The sequence below is a fragment of the Cervus canadensis genome, chromosome 11, assembly GCF_019320065.1.
Source record: "Cervus canadensis isolate Bull #8, Minnesota chromosome 11, ASM1932006v1, whole genome shotgun sequence".
Lineage (NCBI taxonomy): Eukaryota > Metazoa > Chordata > Mammalia > Artiodactyla > Cervidae > Cervus > Cervus canadensis.
The window spans coordinates 24,499,365-24,519,730 of NC_057396.1; the positions used below are offsets into that span (position 1 = coordinate 24,499,365).

At 48.5% G+C, this 20,366-nt stretch overlaps 2 protein-coding genes across 3 annotated transcripts; both read right to left on the reverse strand.

Annotated features, from left to right (window-relative positions):
- Positions 1 to 3,006: 3,006 nt before the first annotated feature.
- Positions 3,007 to 12,010, reverse strand: ZPR1 (ZPR1 zinc finger). Its single transcript, XM_043481567.1, has 14 exons — positions 11,790 to 12,010; positions 11,446 to 11,607; positions 10,953 to 11,043; positions 10,513 to 10,583; positions 9,508 to 9,594; positions 9,239 to 9,361; positions 8,970 to 9,017; positions 8,729 to 8,795; positions 8,248 to 8,318; positions 7,452 to 7,541; positions 6,842 to 6,952; positions 6,083 to 6,169; positions 4,409 to 4,474; positions 3,007 to 3,622 (listed from the first exon to the last, which is right to left on the reverse strand). The coding sequence occupies exons 1-14, from the start codon at positions 11,958 to 11,960 to the stop codon at positions 3,488 to 3,490; spliced, it is 1,380 nt and encodes a 459-aa protein (XP_043337502.1). The 5' UTR covers positions 11,961 to 12,010; the 3' UTR covers positions 3,007 to 3,487.
- Positions 12,011 to 13,529: 1,519 nt separating this feature from the next.
- APOA5 (apolipoprotein A5) lies at positions 13,530 to 17,087 on the reverse strand. Of its 2 annotated transcripts, none has more exons than XM_043482810.1 (4): positions 17,071 to 17,087; positions 16,493 to 16,549; positions 16,299 to 16,404; positions 13,530 to 15,278 (listed from the first exon to the last, which is right to left on the reverse strand). In XM_043482810.1, exons 2-4 carry the CDS (start codon positions 16,539 to 16,541, stop codon positions 14,327 to 14,329), a joined length of 1,107 nt encoding a protein of 368 aa, XP_043338745.1. In that variant the 5' UTR covers positions 16,542 to 16,549; positions 17,071 to 17,087; the 3' UTR covers positions 13,530 to 14,326. The 2 variants fall into 2 exon arrangements, with proteins under 2 accessions (XP_043338745.1, XP_043338746.1); XM_043482811.1 differs by lacking the exon at positions 17,071 to 17,087 and adding an exon at positions 16,704 to 17,008.
- Positions 17,088 to 20,366: the final 3,279 nt, after the last annotated feature.

The window sequence follows — 20,366 nt, forward strand, 5'->3', positions numbered from 1 at the left end:
AACAGGAACACCCACTCTTACGGGGCCCACTCTTCATCCCCTCTGACCCGGCAATTGTGTTTCTTCTCTTCGTCCTTCCATCTGCTCAAAGAACTGTGCAGCAAGCGCTGTTGTGGTCTCGAGGCTACATCCGTGACTCCAACAAGACTTCCCCCAGCAGCTTCAGAAGCACCAGTCATGGGCTCTGGAGTTGCAGTCCATCTACGTTTGAGTTCTGGCTCGGTAACTTGCTAAATGTGAGAGGCCCGGGGCAAGTTACTTAACAAAATGGGGATAATAATGACATGGAACTCAATGATTAGGTGGACTAAGATAATATTACTGTGCAAAGTGCTTCGGACAACTGGCACATTGTGTTTAAGTAATTTTTAATATGTTTAGGAGGAGAGCAATCTGCTTTAAGGGGCTTTCAAGAGAGTAATTCAGGATTCCAAACCCAGTATAATTATGATGAAAAATATGGTAGTTTCTAACCTATGTAACTTACCCACATTTTTTTTTTTTAAATTTTTATTAGTTGGAGGCTAATTACTTCACAACATTTCAGTGGGTTTTGTCATACACTGATATGAATCAGCCATAGATTTACACGTATTCCCCATCCCGATTCCCCCTCCCACCTCCCTCTCCACCCGATTCCTCTGGGTCTTCCCAGTGCACCCGGCCCGAGCACTTGTCTCATGCATCCCACCTGGGCTGGGGATCTGTTTCACCATAGATAGTATACATGCTGTTCTTTTGAAACATCCCACCCTCACCTTCTCCCACAGAGTTCAAAAGTCTGTTCTGTATTTCTGTGTCTCTTTTTCTGTTTTGCATATAGGGTTATCGTTACCATCTTTCTAAATTCCATATATATGTGTTAGTATGCTGTAATGTTCTTTATCTTTCTGGCTTACTTCACTCTGTATAAGGGGCTCCGGTTTCATCCATCTCATTAGGACTGGTTCAAATGAATTCTTTTTGACGGCTGAGTAAAATTCCATGGTGTATATGTACCACAGCTTCCTTATCCATTCATCTGCTGATGGGCATCTAGGTTGCTTCCATGTCCTGGCTATTATAAACAGTGCTGCGATGAACATTGGGGTACACGTGTCTCTTTCAGATCTGGTTTCCTCTGTGTGTATGCCCAGAAGTGGTATTGCTGGGTCATATGGCAGTTCTATTTCCAGTTTTTTAAGGAATCTCCACACTGTTCTCCATAGCGGCTGTACTAGTTTGCATTCCCACCAACAGTGTAAGAGGGTTCCCTTTTCTCCACACCCTCTCCAGCATTTATTGCTTGTAGACTTTTGGATAGCAGCCATCCTGACTGGCGTGTAATGGTACCTCATTGAGGCTTTGATTTGCATTTCTCTGATGATGAGTGATGTTGAGCATCTTTTCATGTGTTTGTTAGCCATCTGTATGTCTTCTTTGGAGAAATGTCTGTTTAGTTCTTTGGCCCATTTTTTGATTGGGTCATTTATTTTTCTGGAATTGAGCTGCAGGAGTTGCTTGTATATTTTTGAGATTAATCCTTTGTCTGTTTCTTCATTTGCTATTATTTTCTCCCAATCTGAGGGCTGTCTTTTCACCTTACTTATAGTTTCCTTTGTTGTGCAAAAGCTTTTAAGTTTCATTAGGTCCCATTTGTTTAGTTTTGCTTTTATTTCCAATATTCTGGGATTTGATACCAGTTGTCCCCAGATTTTGTGCAAACTCTCCCCAATGAAAAGAACCTGGATCTATTGATGTTTTCAGCATGGCAAAAGAGAGAAGCTAGAGAGAATGAATTCTAACACTCAAGTTTGGGAAGATTTTTCTTCTTGAGGTTTTAAGAGCTGTACTTGAATTATCTTATTTAACCCTCACATTTCTCACGTGGTTTTATTACCTTTACATTACAGATGAGAACACTGAAGCGTGGAGAGATTAAGTTGCCCAACTTCACATAGCTAGAACATATGACCCTTGGGATCAGAGACTAAAAAAGTGGAGTGCAAGAGGTAATCCAAATTTTTTGAAAAATAAGTTAGTTTGTATATTTTACTTATCTCACCATATGCTCAATTTTTTGGTCACTGTTTTAAGGGATATATATTAGTCAATGAGGCATTATTATACTTAATAAATAAAAACACATATCTTGGGACACAGGTTCAAAAAATATACCTGATAGAACAGGTTTGAGATTACCGCCCTGAGGCCTGAACTTTAAACCACTGGAATACTGAGTGGGCACAGCACAGGCCCAGAAAGACAAGAAGGCTGAGTCTCTTAGGGCCTGTGAGAAGGGGCACTGGATTGATAGGGCCTCACTAGCTGGAAGGCCCCATGGATCCATTCACAACACCACCTTGGCATCTAGTCCACTTTAACGTATCTCAAGCTGAACTCCACAGCCCAGCGTCCTCCCTGGTGTGAGTAGGCATTGGAAAAGTCTCACAGTTCTGCTCCAGGAATGTTACCAGTAGAGTCCTCTCAACCCCATCACCTCCTGCCCATTTCTGTCTTCAGTTCCACCTCCAACCATTCTACTGACTACCAAATCTTAGCCTGACAAAGCCAAGCTCAGGGCTCAAGCCTACCTCACAGGGCTCAAGGATCAAATTAATTCACAACCAGTGGCATGGCCAGAGGGGCATGGATTCAATCCCTGGTTGGCCCTTTCTCTGCAGTTCCATCTAATAAGGCAAATGCCCCGCCTTCCCTGGCACTACCCAGACCCCTTCCCTGCTTGACATTCCTCCATAACATGGTGAATCATCTGACACTGTTCTTGTTGGCTTGGACAACCCCCACCCACTCTGTCAACTCTCCCCACTACACTTGAAGCTCCATGAAAGCAGAGCTTTATTTTCTTCAGTTCTATGATGTACCTGCACAAAGCAAGCATTCGAACATCTACTGAAGGAGTGAATGAAATGCCAGCTCCACTCCCCAAGTTACAGTTGCTCCACTAGAATAAATTTTCTTCAGGAGGTTGAATTCTACCAGCATATCAAACAAGGACAGAGTGAATTCAGAGGCCAGGGCCACCATTTTAATGAGAACTTCTTCACCTGTCCTAGACGCCCTCCCCTCAGAAGACTCTTTCTGTTGACAGTCAGTGTTTTATATACCCAACCCAATTCCCAAACTCCAGATGTAGATGTCTTCCACCTTCTCCCAACTCTTCAGAGTTCCAGCCCTATATGAGAGAGCACTGTGTGGAGGGAGGGTAAAGACTTGAAAGGGAAAAAGTGACAATGACATGCCCGATGGTTCATTTCTGGGTTTCTTTCCATGCCAATTCAAATCCTTCAAAGTAAGGTCAAGTAACCCAAGAGGTTTGTATTTCCATCACAAACTGTTCAGAAAGTGTGCCCAGATCTCCAACTTAGACCAGGTGTCCTCCCTGCATGGGCAAGGCCTGGTAGGGGGGCAACTCCAGCCTTTTCCAAAAGCAATAAATAACCCCGTCGTCTGAGTAGCGCTGGAGGCTGGCCGAGAACCGCCACTGCTACCGCTGGGCAGGCAGCCCTGTCTCATAGCCCTCTGTCTTCATGTCGTTGAGCCCCAGCTCCTCGTTTTGGTCAAATGTGCGCTTATAATGCTCTACCTTCATCTCAGGATCATCTTCAGGTGCATACACATTCTGCAAGGCCAAGGACAGATCATCAGTGCCTCTGCCATCCTACCATCCCCCTCCCCCTGGCAACTTCTGAATTTCCACTGTATCAAGACCTTAATGAGTTTTTATTCTTTTTTTTGCCAAGCAGCATGCAGGATCTTAGTTCCCTAACTAGGGACTGAATCCATGCCCCCTGCAATGGAAGCACAGAGTGCTACCCACTGGACCACCAGGGAATTCCCTTCATTGTTTCGAAGGGCCTTCAACACCCAACAGCTAGGCTCAGCTCGTGAGCAGCAACAGAGCTCGCATGGGCTGGGAGGGGACTGCAGGGAGGAAAAGTGTCTATCTGCACCTTCTTACAAAGAAGGTAGCATACTCTTAATTGTGGAGCAATCTTAGAAAAGTTTTGCCTGATCCATAATAACTACCCAATAAATGTTAAAGTTACTATCAATCACCAGAGTATCTCCCTTGTGAGCTTAAAGTTTCCCGTCCTGGCCTCTGGACGACGCACCATGTCTCCTCGCTCTGCAGCCAGATTTGCAAAATGAAAACTCCGTGTTGTACTGAGAGCTGGGACTCCAGCTAGACCGGAGGAAGAGGAACCTGGGAGCCTCCTTTTTTCCCTCTTGACACACAGTCCCTTCCACCTCTCCCCCCTCCTCGTGTTCCAATTTCTGCTAAAAGTTTCCCTGATAAAAAGCAGTTCATTTAGAATTGAGTGTCTCAGTTTCTGGAGAAGTAATATGTGTTTAAGGAAGGTCAGGAAAGACATCTCTATGAAATACCAGGGAAGGTCTACTGTACCTGCAAGTAGCTGTTTCCTGCTGGATCATCCATAATAAAATGAGCCTTCAAAATACCCTCGAGGATCTAAAGGAGACAGAATTCAGCATGATCATGTAAATCTTACATAGCTCCTTGCAGGAAAGAGCTGTGTCTGCCAGCCTAATTTACAAGCAACCTAATTTACACTGTAGAATCACCCAAAGTTTTAAGAACTAGTGAAATGAAGGTACCTCTAGAGGTGAAGTGGAGAGGATCTAAAATAAGAATCTTTGATAGTTATTTAAGAAGCATCCCTATTTCCTCTCTCACCCCAAACAGATCAACAATTGTCCTTCCTCCATCCCAAGAGCAGATAGAGGATGCTGTGGAGAAGTGAGCGCAGAGCACTATGGCCTGGGGGACACTGACCCAGTGGAGGGTAGAGCAGAAGGAATCAAGAACAGGAAGTTAAGTGAGTGTAGCCTTATTGGAAACATACCCACCCCCAGTCCTGTTCCCACACTGGGCTCTCAGAACACTGCCAGCCAAGCCTTGACCCTCCGGCCAGGAAATGGAACACGCACTGCTGGGAATCTGACCAGCCCAAGAGGAAACACTTAACAACTCAAGCATTGAAGTCACCTCAACAAAGTGGCTAAGCTGAATCCCCCTCCAATGACCCAATGTCAATAAGACTCACCCCACTCAGGTGGTTTAGTCATCTACTTTTAAATAGACAACCAATGATTACCAGACATCTGAGCAAAGCCCCTAACATTGAAAGATAGAAATCAAATGGGGGGAAAAAAAAAAAACCCTTAGGAGGACTATGCAAGGAAAATTAAACATAAGAAAAACATATTAACATTCTCAAAGAGAAAAAAACACTACATCCTTAATACAACAGGATGCTATTTAAAAAAAAAAAGCAGGCAGAAGTATTGAAAGACCAAAAAAAGCCACTTGGAAAATGTCAGTGGAAATGAAAAACTCAATTAAAGGGCTGGAAAATTATTCTCCCGACAGTAGAGCAAACACAAAGAAACAAAAATAGGACAAAAAAAAAAAAATTACAGACAACCAGACAAGTCAGTCTAACATCCAAAACATAGAGATTTCAGAAAGAGAGAACAGAGAAGAAGCAATAGAGCATTTTTTACAAGCTCCCTAGAACTGAGCCACATGACTTTCCAGGTTTAAAGAATCCACCAAGTGCTTAGCAACAGTGGTTGAAAACTGACCCACACCAAAGCACATTCTGAAATTTCACATCACAGGAGACAGAAAGGTATCATTAAGATAGGTCACAAACAAAAGGTCAGGAAGCAGAATGCCTTCCAGCCTCTCAACAGCCAAACTGATAAACTGAAAGACATTAGCAGGAAATTGGAAGACTTTAGAAATTCTGATAAAAAATTATTTCCACCCAGAATTCTATCCCCAGCCATTCAGCTAGTACAAGAGTAGAATAAAGAAAGTCTCAGACATGCAAAGTCCTAGGAATTCTACTTCCCATGCACTTTCTCATGATGCTACTGGAAAAGATGCTCTAACAAAAAAAGGGAGAAAACCAAGAAAGGAGATGGCATGGGATATTGGAAACAGAATTCCCAACATGTTAGATGTTTTTATGTGGCAAGAAGGGGTATATAGCCTCCTGTTTGTTCACTGGAACCCCAGGACTGTAAACACTGACCAACCAGATCCTCTCACCTGGTCCAACTTCTGACTAAACTCCTGCAGTTTCTCCGTCTGGCCAGGACTGGAGCTGTCACCCAGTGTGAAAGGGTTCTTGGTTACCTGCAATAAATGGCATCCAGATTGCTAGAATGCTGGCTCACTGTTTGTTAGGTTTAACCATAAACCTGATGGAGGCGGGGGGCCAGGGGGGAGGGGTAGAGACCAGGGATGCCCATCGGGGAGGTTTGGTGTCTATTCTACACCACCTTCTGACCTAGGCAGCCACTCCTAAGACTGTGGATTAATCTGCCAAAGTGATAATGGGCAACATGAAACAAAAGCTATAGAAAGGTTCTTAAATAGGAACTCTAGTCCTTGTTTGAAGAAGCACAAAGTAAAGTTCAATTACAAAGACAAAATACCTAACAACTGAGAATCAAGTGAAATGATTCACTAAGAAACAAATATATGGGTTAAGTCAACACATACATATACATGTATGTTCAAGAGTTTCAGGTACTAAAAGGACCCTCATCCCATCTTACAGTGAAATAAATGACTTATTCAAAACCAAAAAATATCTATATCAGCCCAGAGTCAGGCCTGAGATTTTCCACTATGAACTTTCCATAAACTTAATGTCATAATCCAAAATAATGTTTAACTCAAATCAGTTTAAAAATAAAGAAACCTTGGTTATCAGCTCCAAAACCCAGGACCTTTGAGGCCTTCGAGCCCGTTCCCCCTCAGCCACACTGTGGAAGCTGCATGCACTATCCTCAGGGGACTCACCAGTTCCCGGATGTCTTTCAGCATCCCCTCCAGTGTGGTGAACTTGCCCCCAAGGACAGCCATTCCCAGTTCAAATTCCAGCTCTGGGATTTCCACACTGCATGTCTCAGACTGCAAGGTGAGAGATCAAATTAGGCTTTAAATCAGAAGCCCCTGGAGAAAGCTAACCAGAGTCCTCCTGCCAAATTAATACTACCAGTAACAGTCTGGGGACAAAGTCAGCTGTCCCAGTTTTCTCTGAATCTCCAATTAAAGCCAGACTCACTCCTGAAGCCAACTTTAAAAGGGGACATTCTGAGTCATGGCTCCAAGCTGGCAGGCATCCTGTCATTAAGAGTCCAGAAACAAAAAAAAAAAAAGAGTCCAGAAACAAGGGCCCTTACAGACACTAGAGGCAAAAGGCTGCCAAGTCATCAGAAAGCGCTTCTGGGTCACCTTCTGAATCTGCAGTTCCGACCATCGATTAACTCTACTCAGGGATCTTCAAACCCAAGGGAGTAAGGAGGTACCTCACAACCCCAGGACTTCTCCTATGATTGTGAGAAGACAGATTTCCCCTTGACACAGAGCCATGTGTGAAAGAGAGTCACTTCCCCACGCGGGCTGTCACCTTGAGCAGATCTCTGGTCATATCTGAGGGATCAGTGATGTGGAAGGTGATCCTGGTGCCCAAGGGCTCCACAGCTCCTCCAGATTTCACCTGCACAGATGGGAACAGTGTCAGCAGCAGCAGCAGAGGAGACGCCATCCTCACCTAGTCCAGGGAGTCTGGAGAGGGGGAGGGGATAAAGGCTTAGACCTCCACTCAGGCCCACTACTGGCTACCAAGGACAGTGCCTTCTATACCCACAATGGCAGCAGTCATCCATGCCGAAACCAGGGCAAGCAGGCCAGGAGCAGAGTGCCTAGCACCAGCAGCCTGCCAAAACATACCCCAGACCGCCAAGAAACTGAATTCACCTTGAAAAAAATGACTCGAGGTTGAAAGGGACTTTTAGTTGCATCTAATGGGTAGATTCCCTTCATAGTTTTTCTGGTTTAAGAATTTAAAATTTATGCTTGAATACACCCAGGAAAAGATTTTACACCCAGGAAAAGAATTTACAACCTTCCAAGGCAGACCACTCTATTTTCAGACAGACCCAGAAAGCTTTTAATTATTAAGCCAAAATCTGCCTCCCTGTACTTTCACCCCTCTGAGAGGTGAGTCAAAAAATGGGTCTCTTTCTTCCATATAACTAACTTTGAATGTCTTCAACAAGTTATGCTATTTCTAACTTTTCTCCTCTAAGCTAATTTCTAGTTGCTTCAAGAGGTCCTCACCCTAAGCAGCTTGAGAAAGGAAGAAAGCTAGATAAGGGTTACCCTCAAGTTAAGCTTCTTCCCAAATGACGAAGCCCACCCACCTCATTGGTCCGATGGCCGCAGTTCTCGCAGTTGGTAGCCATGATGATAACCTCCTTAAAGTGAGGGATTTCTGGAAGAGGGAATTAAGGAAATCTGCTTCCAGGAGAGCAAGACCACCCTCTGGGAAAGAACAAACCCAAATCTCACACACACACAGATGCTGGTCCCAGGACTGCAGGAAACAGATCACAAGCCTAAATCAGACAAGCCCCCAGAAGAGGGCAAGGTCACCACCCACAGTGATCCCCACTCATCAATGTTTGACAGCATGGCTCAGACCACACACAAGAGCCTAGAGACCATGGCCTAATTCTCTCTTTGAACCCAAAAGCCAAAGTGCACAGTCTCATCAGAGGCAACATCCTCCTCATCACTCAGAATAAAGCATATGCTTTCTTTGAAGGAAATATTTTCCAGACTGAACAGAATGTTCATGCCTGAGTCAGATGAAGAGCAACCCAACGGCCCGATGAAAGATACGAACTAGCTTCATGTTAGTCTGGGCTGGAGCATTGCATTCTGGGCAATTAGTGTTGAACTGGAGCACCTGGAACACAACATGGGGATGTAGGGTGAGCCCTCCCAGGCGGGCGAACCCTGCTCAGGCTAAAGACATTCTACTGGTACGCTGTTGGCCACCCGTGCTGTTGGTCAGGAAGAGACTGAACTGTGTCAGTCTCAGCCCACCACTCCTTCCTCCACAAGAGCCAATGTGACTCACTTCGTTTCTGATATCTTCCTCTTCTGGCTTCTCTTCTGGTGCCTCTGCCTAAAGTAGAAGAGACGCAAATCAAATGTTGGCACACAGACCTCAGCCTCCCCTGGAGGTGAGAGAAAATGCTCTGGCTTGCTTATGTCACCTGCCACCTTGTGGGTTTAACAAGGAAGTCAGAGAGCAAAGCCCTAGTCAAGGGAAGAACAGAGCTGACGCCAAGTAATCCAGAGTGCAAGGTAATTCCAGAGCATTCTTCGCTTCTTCAATGCACTCACCTGGAGCCCCAGCATTTCCTCCTGCTGCAGAGTCCGATTATAGTGTGTGATCACCAGGGCATCATCTTTCCGGGGAGCATGTGGGTTTTCCACAAAGCTGTTTCCTGAGGGATCATCAATGATCTAACATGGGTAAAGAGAGAGCAGTTACAACAAGAAATCACATACAATCCTCCATCTAACACTGAGGCAACACGGGAAAATCTCAGACAGTCTTATTGGTCTCTCCTCCCCTAAGTTTAGGGCACCTGGAGTCCCTCAATACTCACTAATGTGAAAGGAGAGGCCACTTGCTTTAGCTCTTTCAGTTTGGCAATGAATTCATCAATTCTTTCAGCCACGGCTTCTTTGTTCGCCTGACAGGAACAGAGAGTAGATCAGCCCTGGTGACAGACCTTATGCCCCCATTACTTCCAACAGGAAGTCACGACCCATCTTAGTGTAACTGAGAACACACTCAGGCTTCACAATAAGAAGTAGCAAATAAGGACGTCCCTAGGGATACAGAGGATAGGAATCCACCTGCCAATGCACAGGGCATGGGTTTGCTCTCTGGCCTGGGAAGATTCCACATGCTGTGGAGCAACTGAGCTCATGCGATTAAAGCCTGTGCGCCACAACAAGAGAAATCATTGCAATGAGAAGCCTGTGCACCACAACCAGAGAAAGTCCACGCGCAGCACTGAAAACCCAGTGCAGCCAAAAATTAATTAATTTTTAAAAATAAATAAATAAATGTAGCAAATAAGTTTGAAGTTTATGGATGGTGCCAGACAAGTCTCCTTTTTTCACTCATTCAGCTATTTAGTCCAGGCATTTGTACCAGGCAACAGACAACAGTAAATAAACAAGAACCCTTTCATGGGGCTTTATTTAAGAAAAGCAGAGACTTATCTGTCCACTTAAGAAGACAGATGACTAAATTTTTAATTTTATTATTTCACATATATATGTATATATAAAATGTCATAATAGATATAAGACACAATGGAACACTCAGGAAGCACAGATAAAACCAAGGGTGTTAGAAAAGGCTCTTCAGAGGTAACAGTACAGTGTCTGTCTGATAAGGCCTCAATGTACAGTGGAGGAGATGAAGTGGAAAGGACAGTGGTACAACATATGTAACATCCAGGCAGCTAGAGCATCACCATTCGTTTCCCCTCCAAGTTCTCCAACATTCAGTCAGAGACAGTTCAGCCACATGGGAAGGTGAACAAGTGTACAGAAGAAATTATTCCCTGAGCTGCTGCAATGAGAAAACCCCAGCTCACCCTTCGAGTGGGCTGATCCTGCTCCAGGCCAGAGATAGCACGGCTGATCAATCCTTCAACAGTAGTCAGAGCTGGTGAGTAAGAACAAAAGACAGGTCAGGCTTCGCTTTGCCATCAAGTGCCTGTATGACCCTGGGCAGTTCATTGAACCGTCTGGGCCTTGACTTCACCTATAAAATCAAGGAGGCAGGGAACAAAGTTCCATTCACCTCTAGTTAAGAGTGATTATTATAGACAATTCTGTAATAAGTACGTCACAGTGTTACTATCACTACCTTAAGCTACTTTATCTAAGCGCTCTGCTGAGGTTAAACCAATGAAGATCACAAGGATGTGGCCAAATCCATACATAAGCCACTACACCTGGCACCAAGAGTTCTGCAAGACAGTAAGATTCAGGCCAGGCATGAACAGCGCAAACACTCTGATCTTAAATATACCTCCTTTCTGGCTGAAGGCAGGAATTTCAAAATCCAGCTCTGGGATCCTAGTGGTGGCAGAGTCAGTCTTCACTACTTCTCTATCCATGTCCTGGGCAGAACGAAAAACCTTCAGTCCACAGAAGTCAACAATACTGGAGCCCCCAGCCCAGCTGTTTTCTTTCCTCTCCCCACTGGGGGCAGTCCAGACTGCTCCTGCGGAATAGCACCTTGATGTGAACCAGCCACCCAAATGGCTAGAGTACTATTCGTAACTACTGCTCATTTGATACCTTCTGATACTACTGCTTCATTTGATACCTTACAAAGCAGGTTCACAAGTCTTACCGCACCTGAGCAGATGATGGCACCAACGCCATTTTACAAAGGAGGAAACTGAGGCTTGGACCCTTAAGTGGATTTATTTGAGGTCCGACCACCTGGACGGAAGCTCCGACTCCAGTCCCCAAGCTTTCTCTAGGACACCAGGGTAACTGCCCTAGGCCCCTCTCACCTCCTGAGCCCTGACAGTCAAAGTGTAGCGCACTCCCTGGTCCTGGATCCTGCCCGCCGACTGGATCTCCGTGTTGTTCCAGCCACAGTGCTCGCAGGAAAAGGAGCTCACGATTATTTCTCTGAAGAAGGGGATCTTGGTGAGCAGGAGGCGCGTCATGCCCTGTGGAAGCAGAAAACAGTTAAGGAGAGTACCAATGAAACTCCCAACCCCCCATCTACTGAGCCCCAAGAGTGCCTCGCCTCCAGGTCCCCAGTTGGGCCAGCCTGCCAGGATCGCCGACCCCCGCTCCTCCCCGACTCTGCCTAACCCTCCAGCCGCCCGCGGCCGCTCTCTCGCCTCACATTGCGGTAGCAGTTCATGCACAGCGACTCGATCTCAGTGGGCTGCTGCTCCTCGTCCTCAGCACTGATAGGCCGGAACAAGTGCCCCGGCCCGGGATCCCGAGCCGGGGCGGGCGAGGGAGCGGCAGCCGCCGCCGGGAGCCCAGGCTCCACAGCCCCACCGGCCGACATCACCACGCGAAGATCAGGCCTCAACTTCCGGCTTTTGCCTCCCTCTCTTGGCCCCACCCCTTCCTCCGGCACTTCCGACAGCTACGCCCACACCCTCCCGCCCCGCCCCTTCTTAAAGAGGCCGCGGACGTCTCTCGGAGACCTATCCGGCCTGGTTTACCAGTTGCCGGATTATCCAGTCCTGCCTTGAGAAGTCATCTGGGTCCAGGCTTTGTTTCCATTTCAGTTCTGGCGTCACTGCCTCCAAAGCGTCCTCTCAGACCCAGGGCAGTTTTATTGATCCTTTGCAATAGCTCCGTCGCACAGGGTTCTAACTGTTGGTCCACAAGTCTAACTACAAGAGCCTTGACCGCAAGGGGCCTGGCCATCCATAGGTATCCCCGAGGAGGTGCACTCTGACCTGGATTTGCTTGGATCCACCTTTGGGCCACATGCTGCATCAGCTCTAGATCACCCTCCCTTAGTCCCTTGATCACTCTCTCCCTATCTGTTCTTCTCACTTCCTGTTTCTGTCCAGGTAAACCCCTGCCCAAATTCCAGCCGCAAATACACAGCCTTCACCTTTACTCCTCCCGGTCATCCCCACCACATTGGACCTCAGCTGACTCACCCCTCCTGGTTTCCTAACAGCCGCCACCAAGAACACCTCTTTGGAGGGTTAAACTTTCCCTAGGCACGTTTCCCCCAGTTCAGTTGCTAAATCGAGAGTGTCATGGGAGAGGTCCAGTCTGCAGGCTCATGAAGCCAGACTGAGGTGGGATTCATGCTGTGAGGGAGTGTGGTGGTGAGAACCCTGTGCCAGGCAGGCTGAGCTGGAAAAATGCTGCCCAGGATGTCCCAAGGGTACAGGACTGGGTGTGCTCACCCTCTCCTCTTCCTTCCACTTCACCCTCCCTCGATTTCCCAGCGAGCTATAAGGAGTTGGGTTGCTCCTAAGTGGTGAATCTGTACATAGGGAATGGTGGAGGTGAGGGGATGTAAGATTTTGAGGGTTGTCACTTGAGAAGATTGTCAGTCATAAAAAGAGACATTGTCAAAAAAGAGTCCATTCAAAATCTGGAACAGCAGGGACAACAAAGACCGGCCACCTCAGGAGCCTGTATCTAATGCACACTGTCCTGCGATAAGCAGATGGGTGAGCCATGCAAGTGCAAAGGAAGGGTCTCCATTGTGCTCAGTTGCATCCGACTCTCTGTGACCCCAAGGACTGCAGCCCACCAAGCTCCTCTGTCCATGGGATTTCCCAGGCAAGAATACTGAAGCGGGTTGCCATTTCCTTCTCCAGGGGATCTTCCTGACACAGGGATCGAACCTACATCTCTCAAGTCTTCTCCATTGACAGGCAGGTTCTTTACCACTAGCGTCACCTGGGAAGCCCAAAGGGTCTCTAGCCCAGGCACAAACAGCTGTCAGCCCAGGCAGAGCAGCAGCCCTCCAAAACTGAACTGGGAGGGGGTCAATGAGAAAGAGTAGCGAGGGACTGGAGAGGGTGACGAGGTGTTTGGTGATAATGGTGAGGCCACTGCTTTCAGACATAGTCCAAATGAGAGTCACACCAGGCAAATAAGCTTCCGTCATAATAAGCATCTATTTCACTTGTGTCAGAAGTCTAGACTTCCATCTGGGAGTCAAGAGGGAGGGGCCAGAGATGGGGAGGGCACACAGTAGGCTTCCCAGAGAGTTTAAGAAGCCCCCACAGTTTGGAGGGCTCAGTGGACTGTTTAGATGTAGTGTTATGTCAGGAAATCCATGCTCAGCTCCCTCCCATCACAACCCAGACCATTTGGCCCCACCAGCATCAGCCAACAGATACACACACACACACACACACACACACACACACACACACACATACACACACACCCCATCACAGGTTCCCCTCATCATTTTCTCTTTCTCCCTTCTCTTCTTCCAGCAGAAGCTGTCATGACAGCCCTGGGGAGAAAAGAGCTCCTGTCTGTGGACCAGCGGTAGTAGTGGCCACCAGGTGGCCAGAAATGATCAGAGCCAGATCCTGGGATAAAGAGACACAGGCCTCCAGCACCATGGCAACAGGCTTGCAGGTCATGAGCTCCTACATAGAATGTCTCTTTTCTGCCCTCTCTCGCGACCCCAGAATGGAGCAACTCAGGAGGATTCCCAAATGAGCACGGGAAGCCGGGTTTGCAAAGCCTGGTGAATGTAATGCATCTGGATGGGGGAATTGCAGGAGACCCCAAAGCCTAGGATGACAGCCCTTTGGGTGGCCTCAGCTATCCTGTGCAGGACCCTCCACCCTCTGCCCGACTGGCCTCTGACACGCACATAGCATCTTGTTAGAGGCTCAGATCGCGGGCTCTCCAGAGTGCGCGTGGACAAGTAGACCCTCAGGGCTCTCCCCGATGGCCCGGACTATGGTCGCGAAGGCTGTAGTTGATGTCTTCCCACAGATCGTCGAGGCGGGCCTGCAGCTCGCCCCGGGCCTTGCCTCTGTCGGCTTGGAGGAACTCCGGGGCAAAGGCACTGTGGCCTGGCGGAGGCGGTGCCAGCTGCTGCTGGACCTGCTCGGTCTCTCGGTCAATGGCGTGAGTGAAGGCGGCAATCTGCCGGAAGGTGTCATGGCGGAAAGCCTGGAGTCGTTGGCGCACCTCCTGGGACAGCACCTGGGGATCCGGTTGAGCTGCTTCCTCCGCATCGTCGGCGCGGGCGCCAGCAAAGGCGCTGAGCTCCTCGCGCAGCTGGTCTAGGTTCTGCTGGATGCGCTCGTGCAAGGCCTTGGCCTTGAGCGTGAGCTTGCGCGAGAGCATCTGCACGCAGCGGCTGAGGCGCTCGGGGCTGGCGATGGCGTGCGGCGCCACGCTGCGGTGCAGCTCCTGCACGTGGTGCCCGATGCCGGACACCAGGCGCTCGGCGTAGGGGTGGAAGAGCGCCTTGACGCGGCCGGTGTGGTGCGCCACGCGGTTCTGCAGCTCCCGCAGCAGGCCCCGCGCCTCGTCCACGCCCCCCAGCAGCTGGGCTTTGGTGCCCTCTCCGACCACGCGCAACTGCTGCTGCAGCTCGTGCACGCGCAGGGCCACCTGCTCCATCAGCTCCACCGTGTAGGGCTGCAGCTGCCGCCGCAGGCCCTCCAGGTTCCAGCCCACGCGCTCATGCACCTCCGCCATGTAGGGCTCCAGACGCGCCCGCACCTCCTCCAGCTCCTCCTGCAGCTGCTGCCACATCCCCACCGGGTCGCGTGGGAGCCCGAGAGGCTCCCTCCCCTGCCCGTTCAGAGGGCCCAACTTTTCCAGGAACTTGTCCATATCGCTGAGGTCTGGCTCAAGTCTGTCTTTCAGGCTCCTGGGGGAGGGGACAGACAATCGAGCCATCAGTCGGCTAGCCCACTCACCTCTGCTCCGAAGACATCGCTCACTGATCCTCTGGGGAAACCAAGGATGCAGGGCGGTGGTCCCAAGCCAACGGCGCTCCTAAGGCAGGAATTACAAATGTGGCACAGATCAACACTGATCTGGACAACACATGTCCAGATCAACACTGCTCAATTCCTTGTGCACACAGGCACCTGGACTCACATAATCCTTCCGTTCTGGAAGCTGCAACCAGGAGTCCCCTCCCCTGCTCCCTGGTCCCACGTTCCAACGGACATAAAGGCAGCAGATACAGAGAAATCAGAGGCGGCTGCCGGCAGAGGGTGCCAAACAGCCTAGGACGGCCAGGATAGCCGGCAGAACTAGCACCGCTCTGTTCTCTTCCCAGGTGACGCTAGTGGTAAAGAACCCGCCTGCCACTGTTGCTGCTGCTGCTAAGTCGCTTCAGTCGTGTCCAACTCTGTGCGATCCCATAGACGGCAGCCCACCAGGCTCCGCCGTCCCTGGGATTCTCCAGGCAAGAATATTGGAGTGGGTTGCCATTTCCTTCTCCAATGCATGAAAGTGAAAAGTGAAAATGAAGTCGCTCAGTCGTGTCCGACTCCTAGCGACCCCAAGGACTGCAGCCTACCAGGCTCCTCCATCCATGGAATTTTCCAGGCAAGAGTACTGGAGTGGGGTGCCATTGCCTTCTCCGGCCTGCCACTGTAGGAGATGTAAAAGACGTGGGTTCGATCCCTGGGTGGGAAAGATCCCCTGGAGGAGGGCACGGCAACCCTCTCCAGTATTCTTGCCTGGAGAATCCCATGGACAGAAGAGCCTGGTGGGCTATGGTCCATAGGGTCGCAAAGAGTCGGACACAACTGAAGCGACTTAGGAGGCATGCTCTCTTCCCAGGGAGTGTGGGGAGGTTGAGGAACGGGGCAGCAGCAGCCATCCCACCCTCTGGTGTCTTCTCCCTTCTCCTGCACCCCTTGCCCTGGCCACTCACGTGGGCTCTCGTGCCAGCTTCTGCTGCTGCTCCACCTTGCCTTTGTCCCCGCTGCTCTGGCTGAAGTAGTCCCAGAAGCCTTTCCGTGCCTCCGTGGCTGAAAGCACTGTGGAGAGGGAGGGGGTGAACAGGGGCTGGGTTTCCTCCCTCAGTCCACCCACACCTCCACGGAGAAGTCAGTGTTGGAGACTCACCTGAGAGGAGGGCCAGAGCCCAGGTCAGAACTGCAGCCATGCTTGCCATGATGTTCTCTGAGAAGAAAGGTGAATGCAGGCCTGATGCAATTGAAGAGGCAAAGAAGGGACCCCTCCCAGGGGACTTGCCCCAGGGGGCCCTGCCCCAAAATCTGTTAACCCTTCCCTGGGGTGTAGGGAGCACAAGCTGTCAGGGCTCAAAAGGACTGACCTAGTTGAACGTGGCTGCAAGGGAAAGGATGTCTTCCTGGGATGGAATGAAATGCTCCTTTTTCATCTCATCAGATCATATGGAGTGTGGAGCTCAAACTGCTTAGTAAAATTTCCCTCCCATCCACTGCCCCCAGACCCCAGGAGCAGCTCCATCAGCCACTTCTGCCCCCTGTTCCCCTGCTCACTTATTCCTGCCCCCATTACACTTTTGGGAAAACTGAGGTATTCCCGGGATGAGGTTGGGGGGTGGAGGGAAGAAGAAATTCTGCCACAGTGCTCCAAGAGGAGGTCCTTAGTTCTTAGTCCCCATCCCCAGCTCTGCTCAATTAGGAAGCCGACCCACATCCCTCTGCCCAGCTGCTCACCTGCTCAGTTCTGGACACAGAGAGCAGACATTCCGCTTTATAGTCCAGGGCCTGGGCCTCTGGCAACAATCGCTTTGAGTAAATACCACGTGGAGGTTCAAAGAGGGATGACCTCAGCTGCCTCCCCATGCTTACCTCCTGCCCTTTTCTGGCACCTAGGGGGTTAAGAGGAGACGGCAATGGCACCCCACTCCAGTACTCTTGCCTGGAAAGTCCCATGGACGGAGGAGCCTGGTAGGCTACAGTCCATGGGGTCTCGAAGAGTCAGACAGGACTGACCGACTTCACTCTCACTTTTCACTTTCATGCATTGGAGAAGGAAATGGCAACCCACCCCAGTGTTCTTGCCTGGAGAATCCCAGGGACAGAGGAGCCTGGTGGGCTGCCGTCTATGGGGTCGCACAGAGTCGGGCACGACTGAAGCGACTTAGCAGCAGCAGCAGGGGGCTAAAAAGTGCCCTAGTATCTGGGTGCTTCCCCAGTAGAAAAATGCTTCCTGGAAAGTTTTACAAGGAGTGGGCCTGAATTCCTCATGCAGTTCCCCCTAAACCCATGACCTCCAGCCTTCCCGCAGACCTGCTGGCTGGCCCACCAATAGAGACAAGCCTGTTTGTTGCTGAGGGCCCTGCTCTTACTCAACTGCCCAGAAGCACTGTGTCCCCAGACAGACAGGGACAGTGTGTAGCTGCCAGTCTGAAACTGAGCAACTCTTGACAGCTCTGCCGGGGGCTACTCAGACAGCCTGGGAAGAGCCAGCATCAGTAGGCTTGAAGATCCACCCACCTCCCACTTTATGAAATAATCCTGAAACAAGCTGGGGGAGTTAGATGTAGTGAGAGGCATCTGGGCCAGGGGACACTGGGCCCAAAGGGTGGGAGCAAGAAGAGGATTCTCCCTGTGGGAAAAGGCTGAACCCTACCCACATGGCCTCTGAGGAAGAGAAGCCAAAAAGCCCAGACTTCCTCTGATGACATGCCCACTGCATGTACTTAAACACATACATTCATAAACCCCTGACTTTTGCTTCTAAATGTATCTTTTTGAAATTTTTATCTGCTTGTGGTTGTGCTGGGTCTTTGTTGCTGTGCAGGCTTTTCTCTAGTTGCAGCGAGCAGGGGCTACTCTCTAGTTGTGGTGCATGAGCTTCTCATTGTGGTGGCTTCTCTTGATGGGGTGCACAAGCTGTAGCTGCTCCGTAGTATTTGAGATCTTCTCAGACCAGGGTTTGAACCCGTGTCTACTGCATTGGCAGGCAGATTCTTTACCACTGAGCCACCAGGGAAGCCCTGTAAATGTGTCTTGAATTGATCTTCTCTCCTCCATTTCCACCACTGGTTGCATCACTGCCCCACTCACCTCTCACCTGGACCACATTCTTAGCCTCCGGCAGGTCTCCCTGCCACAATCCTACCTATTCAATCTACTCTGCTGTGGCTGTTTCCAACCCACTTCCAGCCTTTTCTTCTGCCACACAAACCCTTGGCATTCCCTGAGCATGCCACCTCTTTCAGGACCCTAAGCCTTTGCATCTGCTGTTCCTTCTGTTTGAAATATCCCTTGGTGAACTCATATTCATCTTTTTTCAAGTCTTAGTTTGTATTAGTTAAGGTTAGGCTCAGCTGCAAATGACCAAAAAAAGGAGAAAATGAATAGTTTAAACAAAATTGATTTCTATTTCTCTCTCATGTAAAACATAGACCAATCAAGCCTCCTTCTGTCTGTCTTCTTATCTTCTTCAACAAAAGCTCATGTCCAAGTTTCAGCTGCTTCAGCTCCAGCCTTCAAGTCTACATCCCAACCAGCAGGAAGGACATGTTCCCTCCCTTTAAAGACACATCCCAGAAATTGTTCTTACCATGTTTAATTACATCCCATTAGTCAGAACATAGTCATGTGGCTATACTTAGCTGAAAAGGAGAATGGGAAATGTAGTCTTTATTCTGGATGGCTGTATTTCCAGCAGGGAAAGAGTTGTATTACTCAGGAAGAAGAGAAAAATGCTTTCAGGAGGACAAGAGTAGGCTCTGCTGCACAGGTTCAATATCACTCTAAATGCCCTCTTCTGTCCTCACCCATCTCTGGAGACAGACAATTCCATGCTAACCATGGAACATTTTGCATGTTCCTGAAGTATAGCACTTACTATCCTGCAGTGCAATGATTTGTTGACATATATGAGATTTCTCTGAGTACAGGGACTTTGTCTGATTCATCTCCATGTCCTCCTATTATGTTTGGCACATTTCATGATACATAAAATTGAGTGATTGAATTCATTTATTCAATTGATTAAGGAACTAAGCTTTAGGGATATTAAATGAGTGTCCATCATCATCTAGTAAGAGATGCAGCCAGAATTGGAACCCAGGTGTTTATCTCTAATAGCTCGGGACAGCATGGGATGGAGCAGAAAGGGTAAGGAAACCAGGAGCTGGTTATGAAGGGCCTTGTGCAAGTAGTCACTGAAGGTTATATGATAGAAAGATCACTCTGGAAGCTGGAAGACAGAAGGGGAGGAAACTGTTTAGAGGCTGTTTGAATAACCTGAGAGATGATGAACTCTCTGAACTCAGGCATGGCAGTGAGGATTGGTAGGAGATAATATATTTGGACGAAATGAAGTAGTGAACTGATAGTACCTACTGATTGATTGGATGAAAGAGGCGGAGAGGAAGGAATCCAGATGTTTCCCAGGTTCCTGGGCAAGGAGGTAGACAACTGCATAACTTGTGTCCATTCAACAGATGAACAGGAACTGTTAAACAAAATATGCTATATTCATATATACCAGGGAATATTATTTACCCTTAAAAAGGAATGAATTCTGGTACATGCTACAAAAATGGAAGGATCTTGACAACACTATGCTAAGTGAAATAAGCCAGACAAAAGGATAAATCTTGTATGATTCCGTTTATACATGGTACCTAGAATAGCCAAACTCAGAGACAGAAAGTAGATCAGAGGTTATCAGGGACTTGGGGAGGGAGGAATGAACACGCATATACCACTCTACTTTAGATTTTATTCCCATATAGGTCATCACAGAGTATTAAGTAAAGTTCCTTGTGCTACACAGTAGGTTTTTATTAGTTACCTATTTTACATATGGTAGTATGTATGTGTCAATTACCACAATATTTTTTTAAAAATCCTTTCTGGTACTCTAGTGTTTTTTGCTGAAGCTATGCTATAAAAGGTGGCAAAAATACACAGAAGAACTATACAAAAAAGATCTTCATGACCCTGATAACCACAATGGTGTGACAACTCACCTGGACCCAGACATCCTGGAA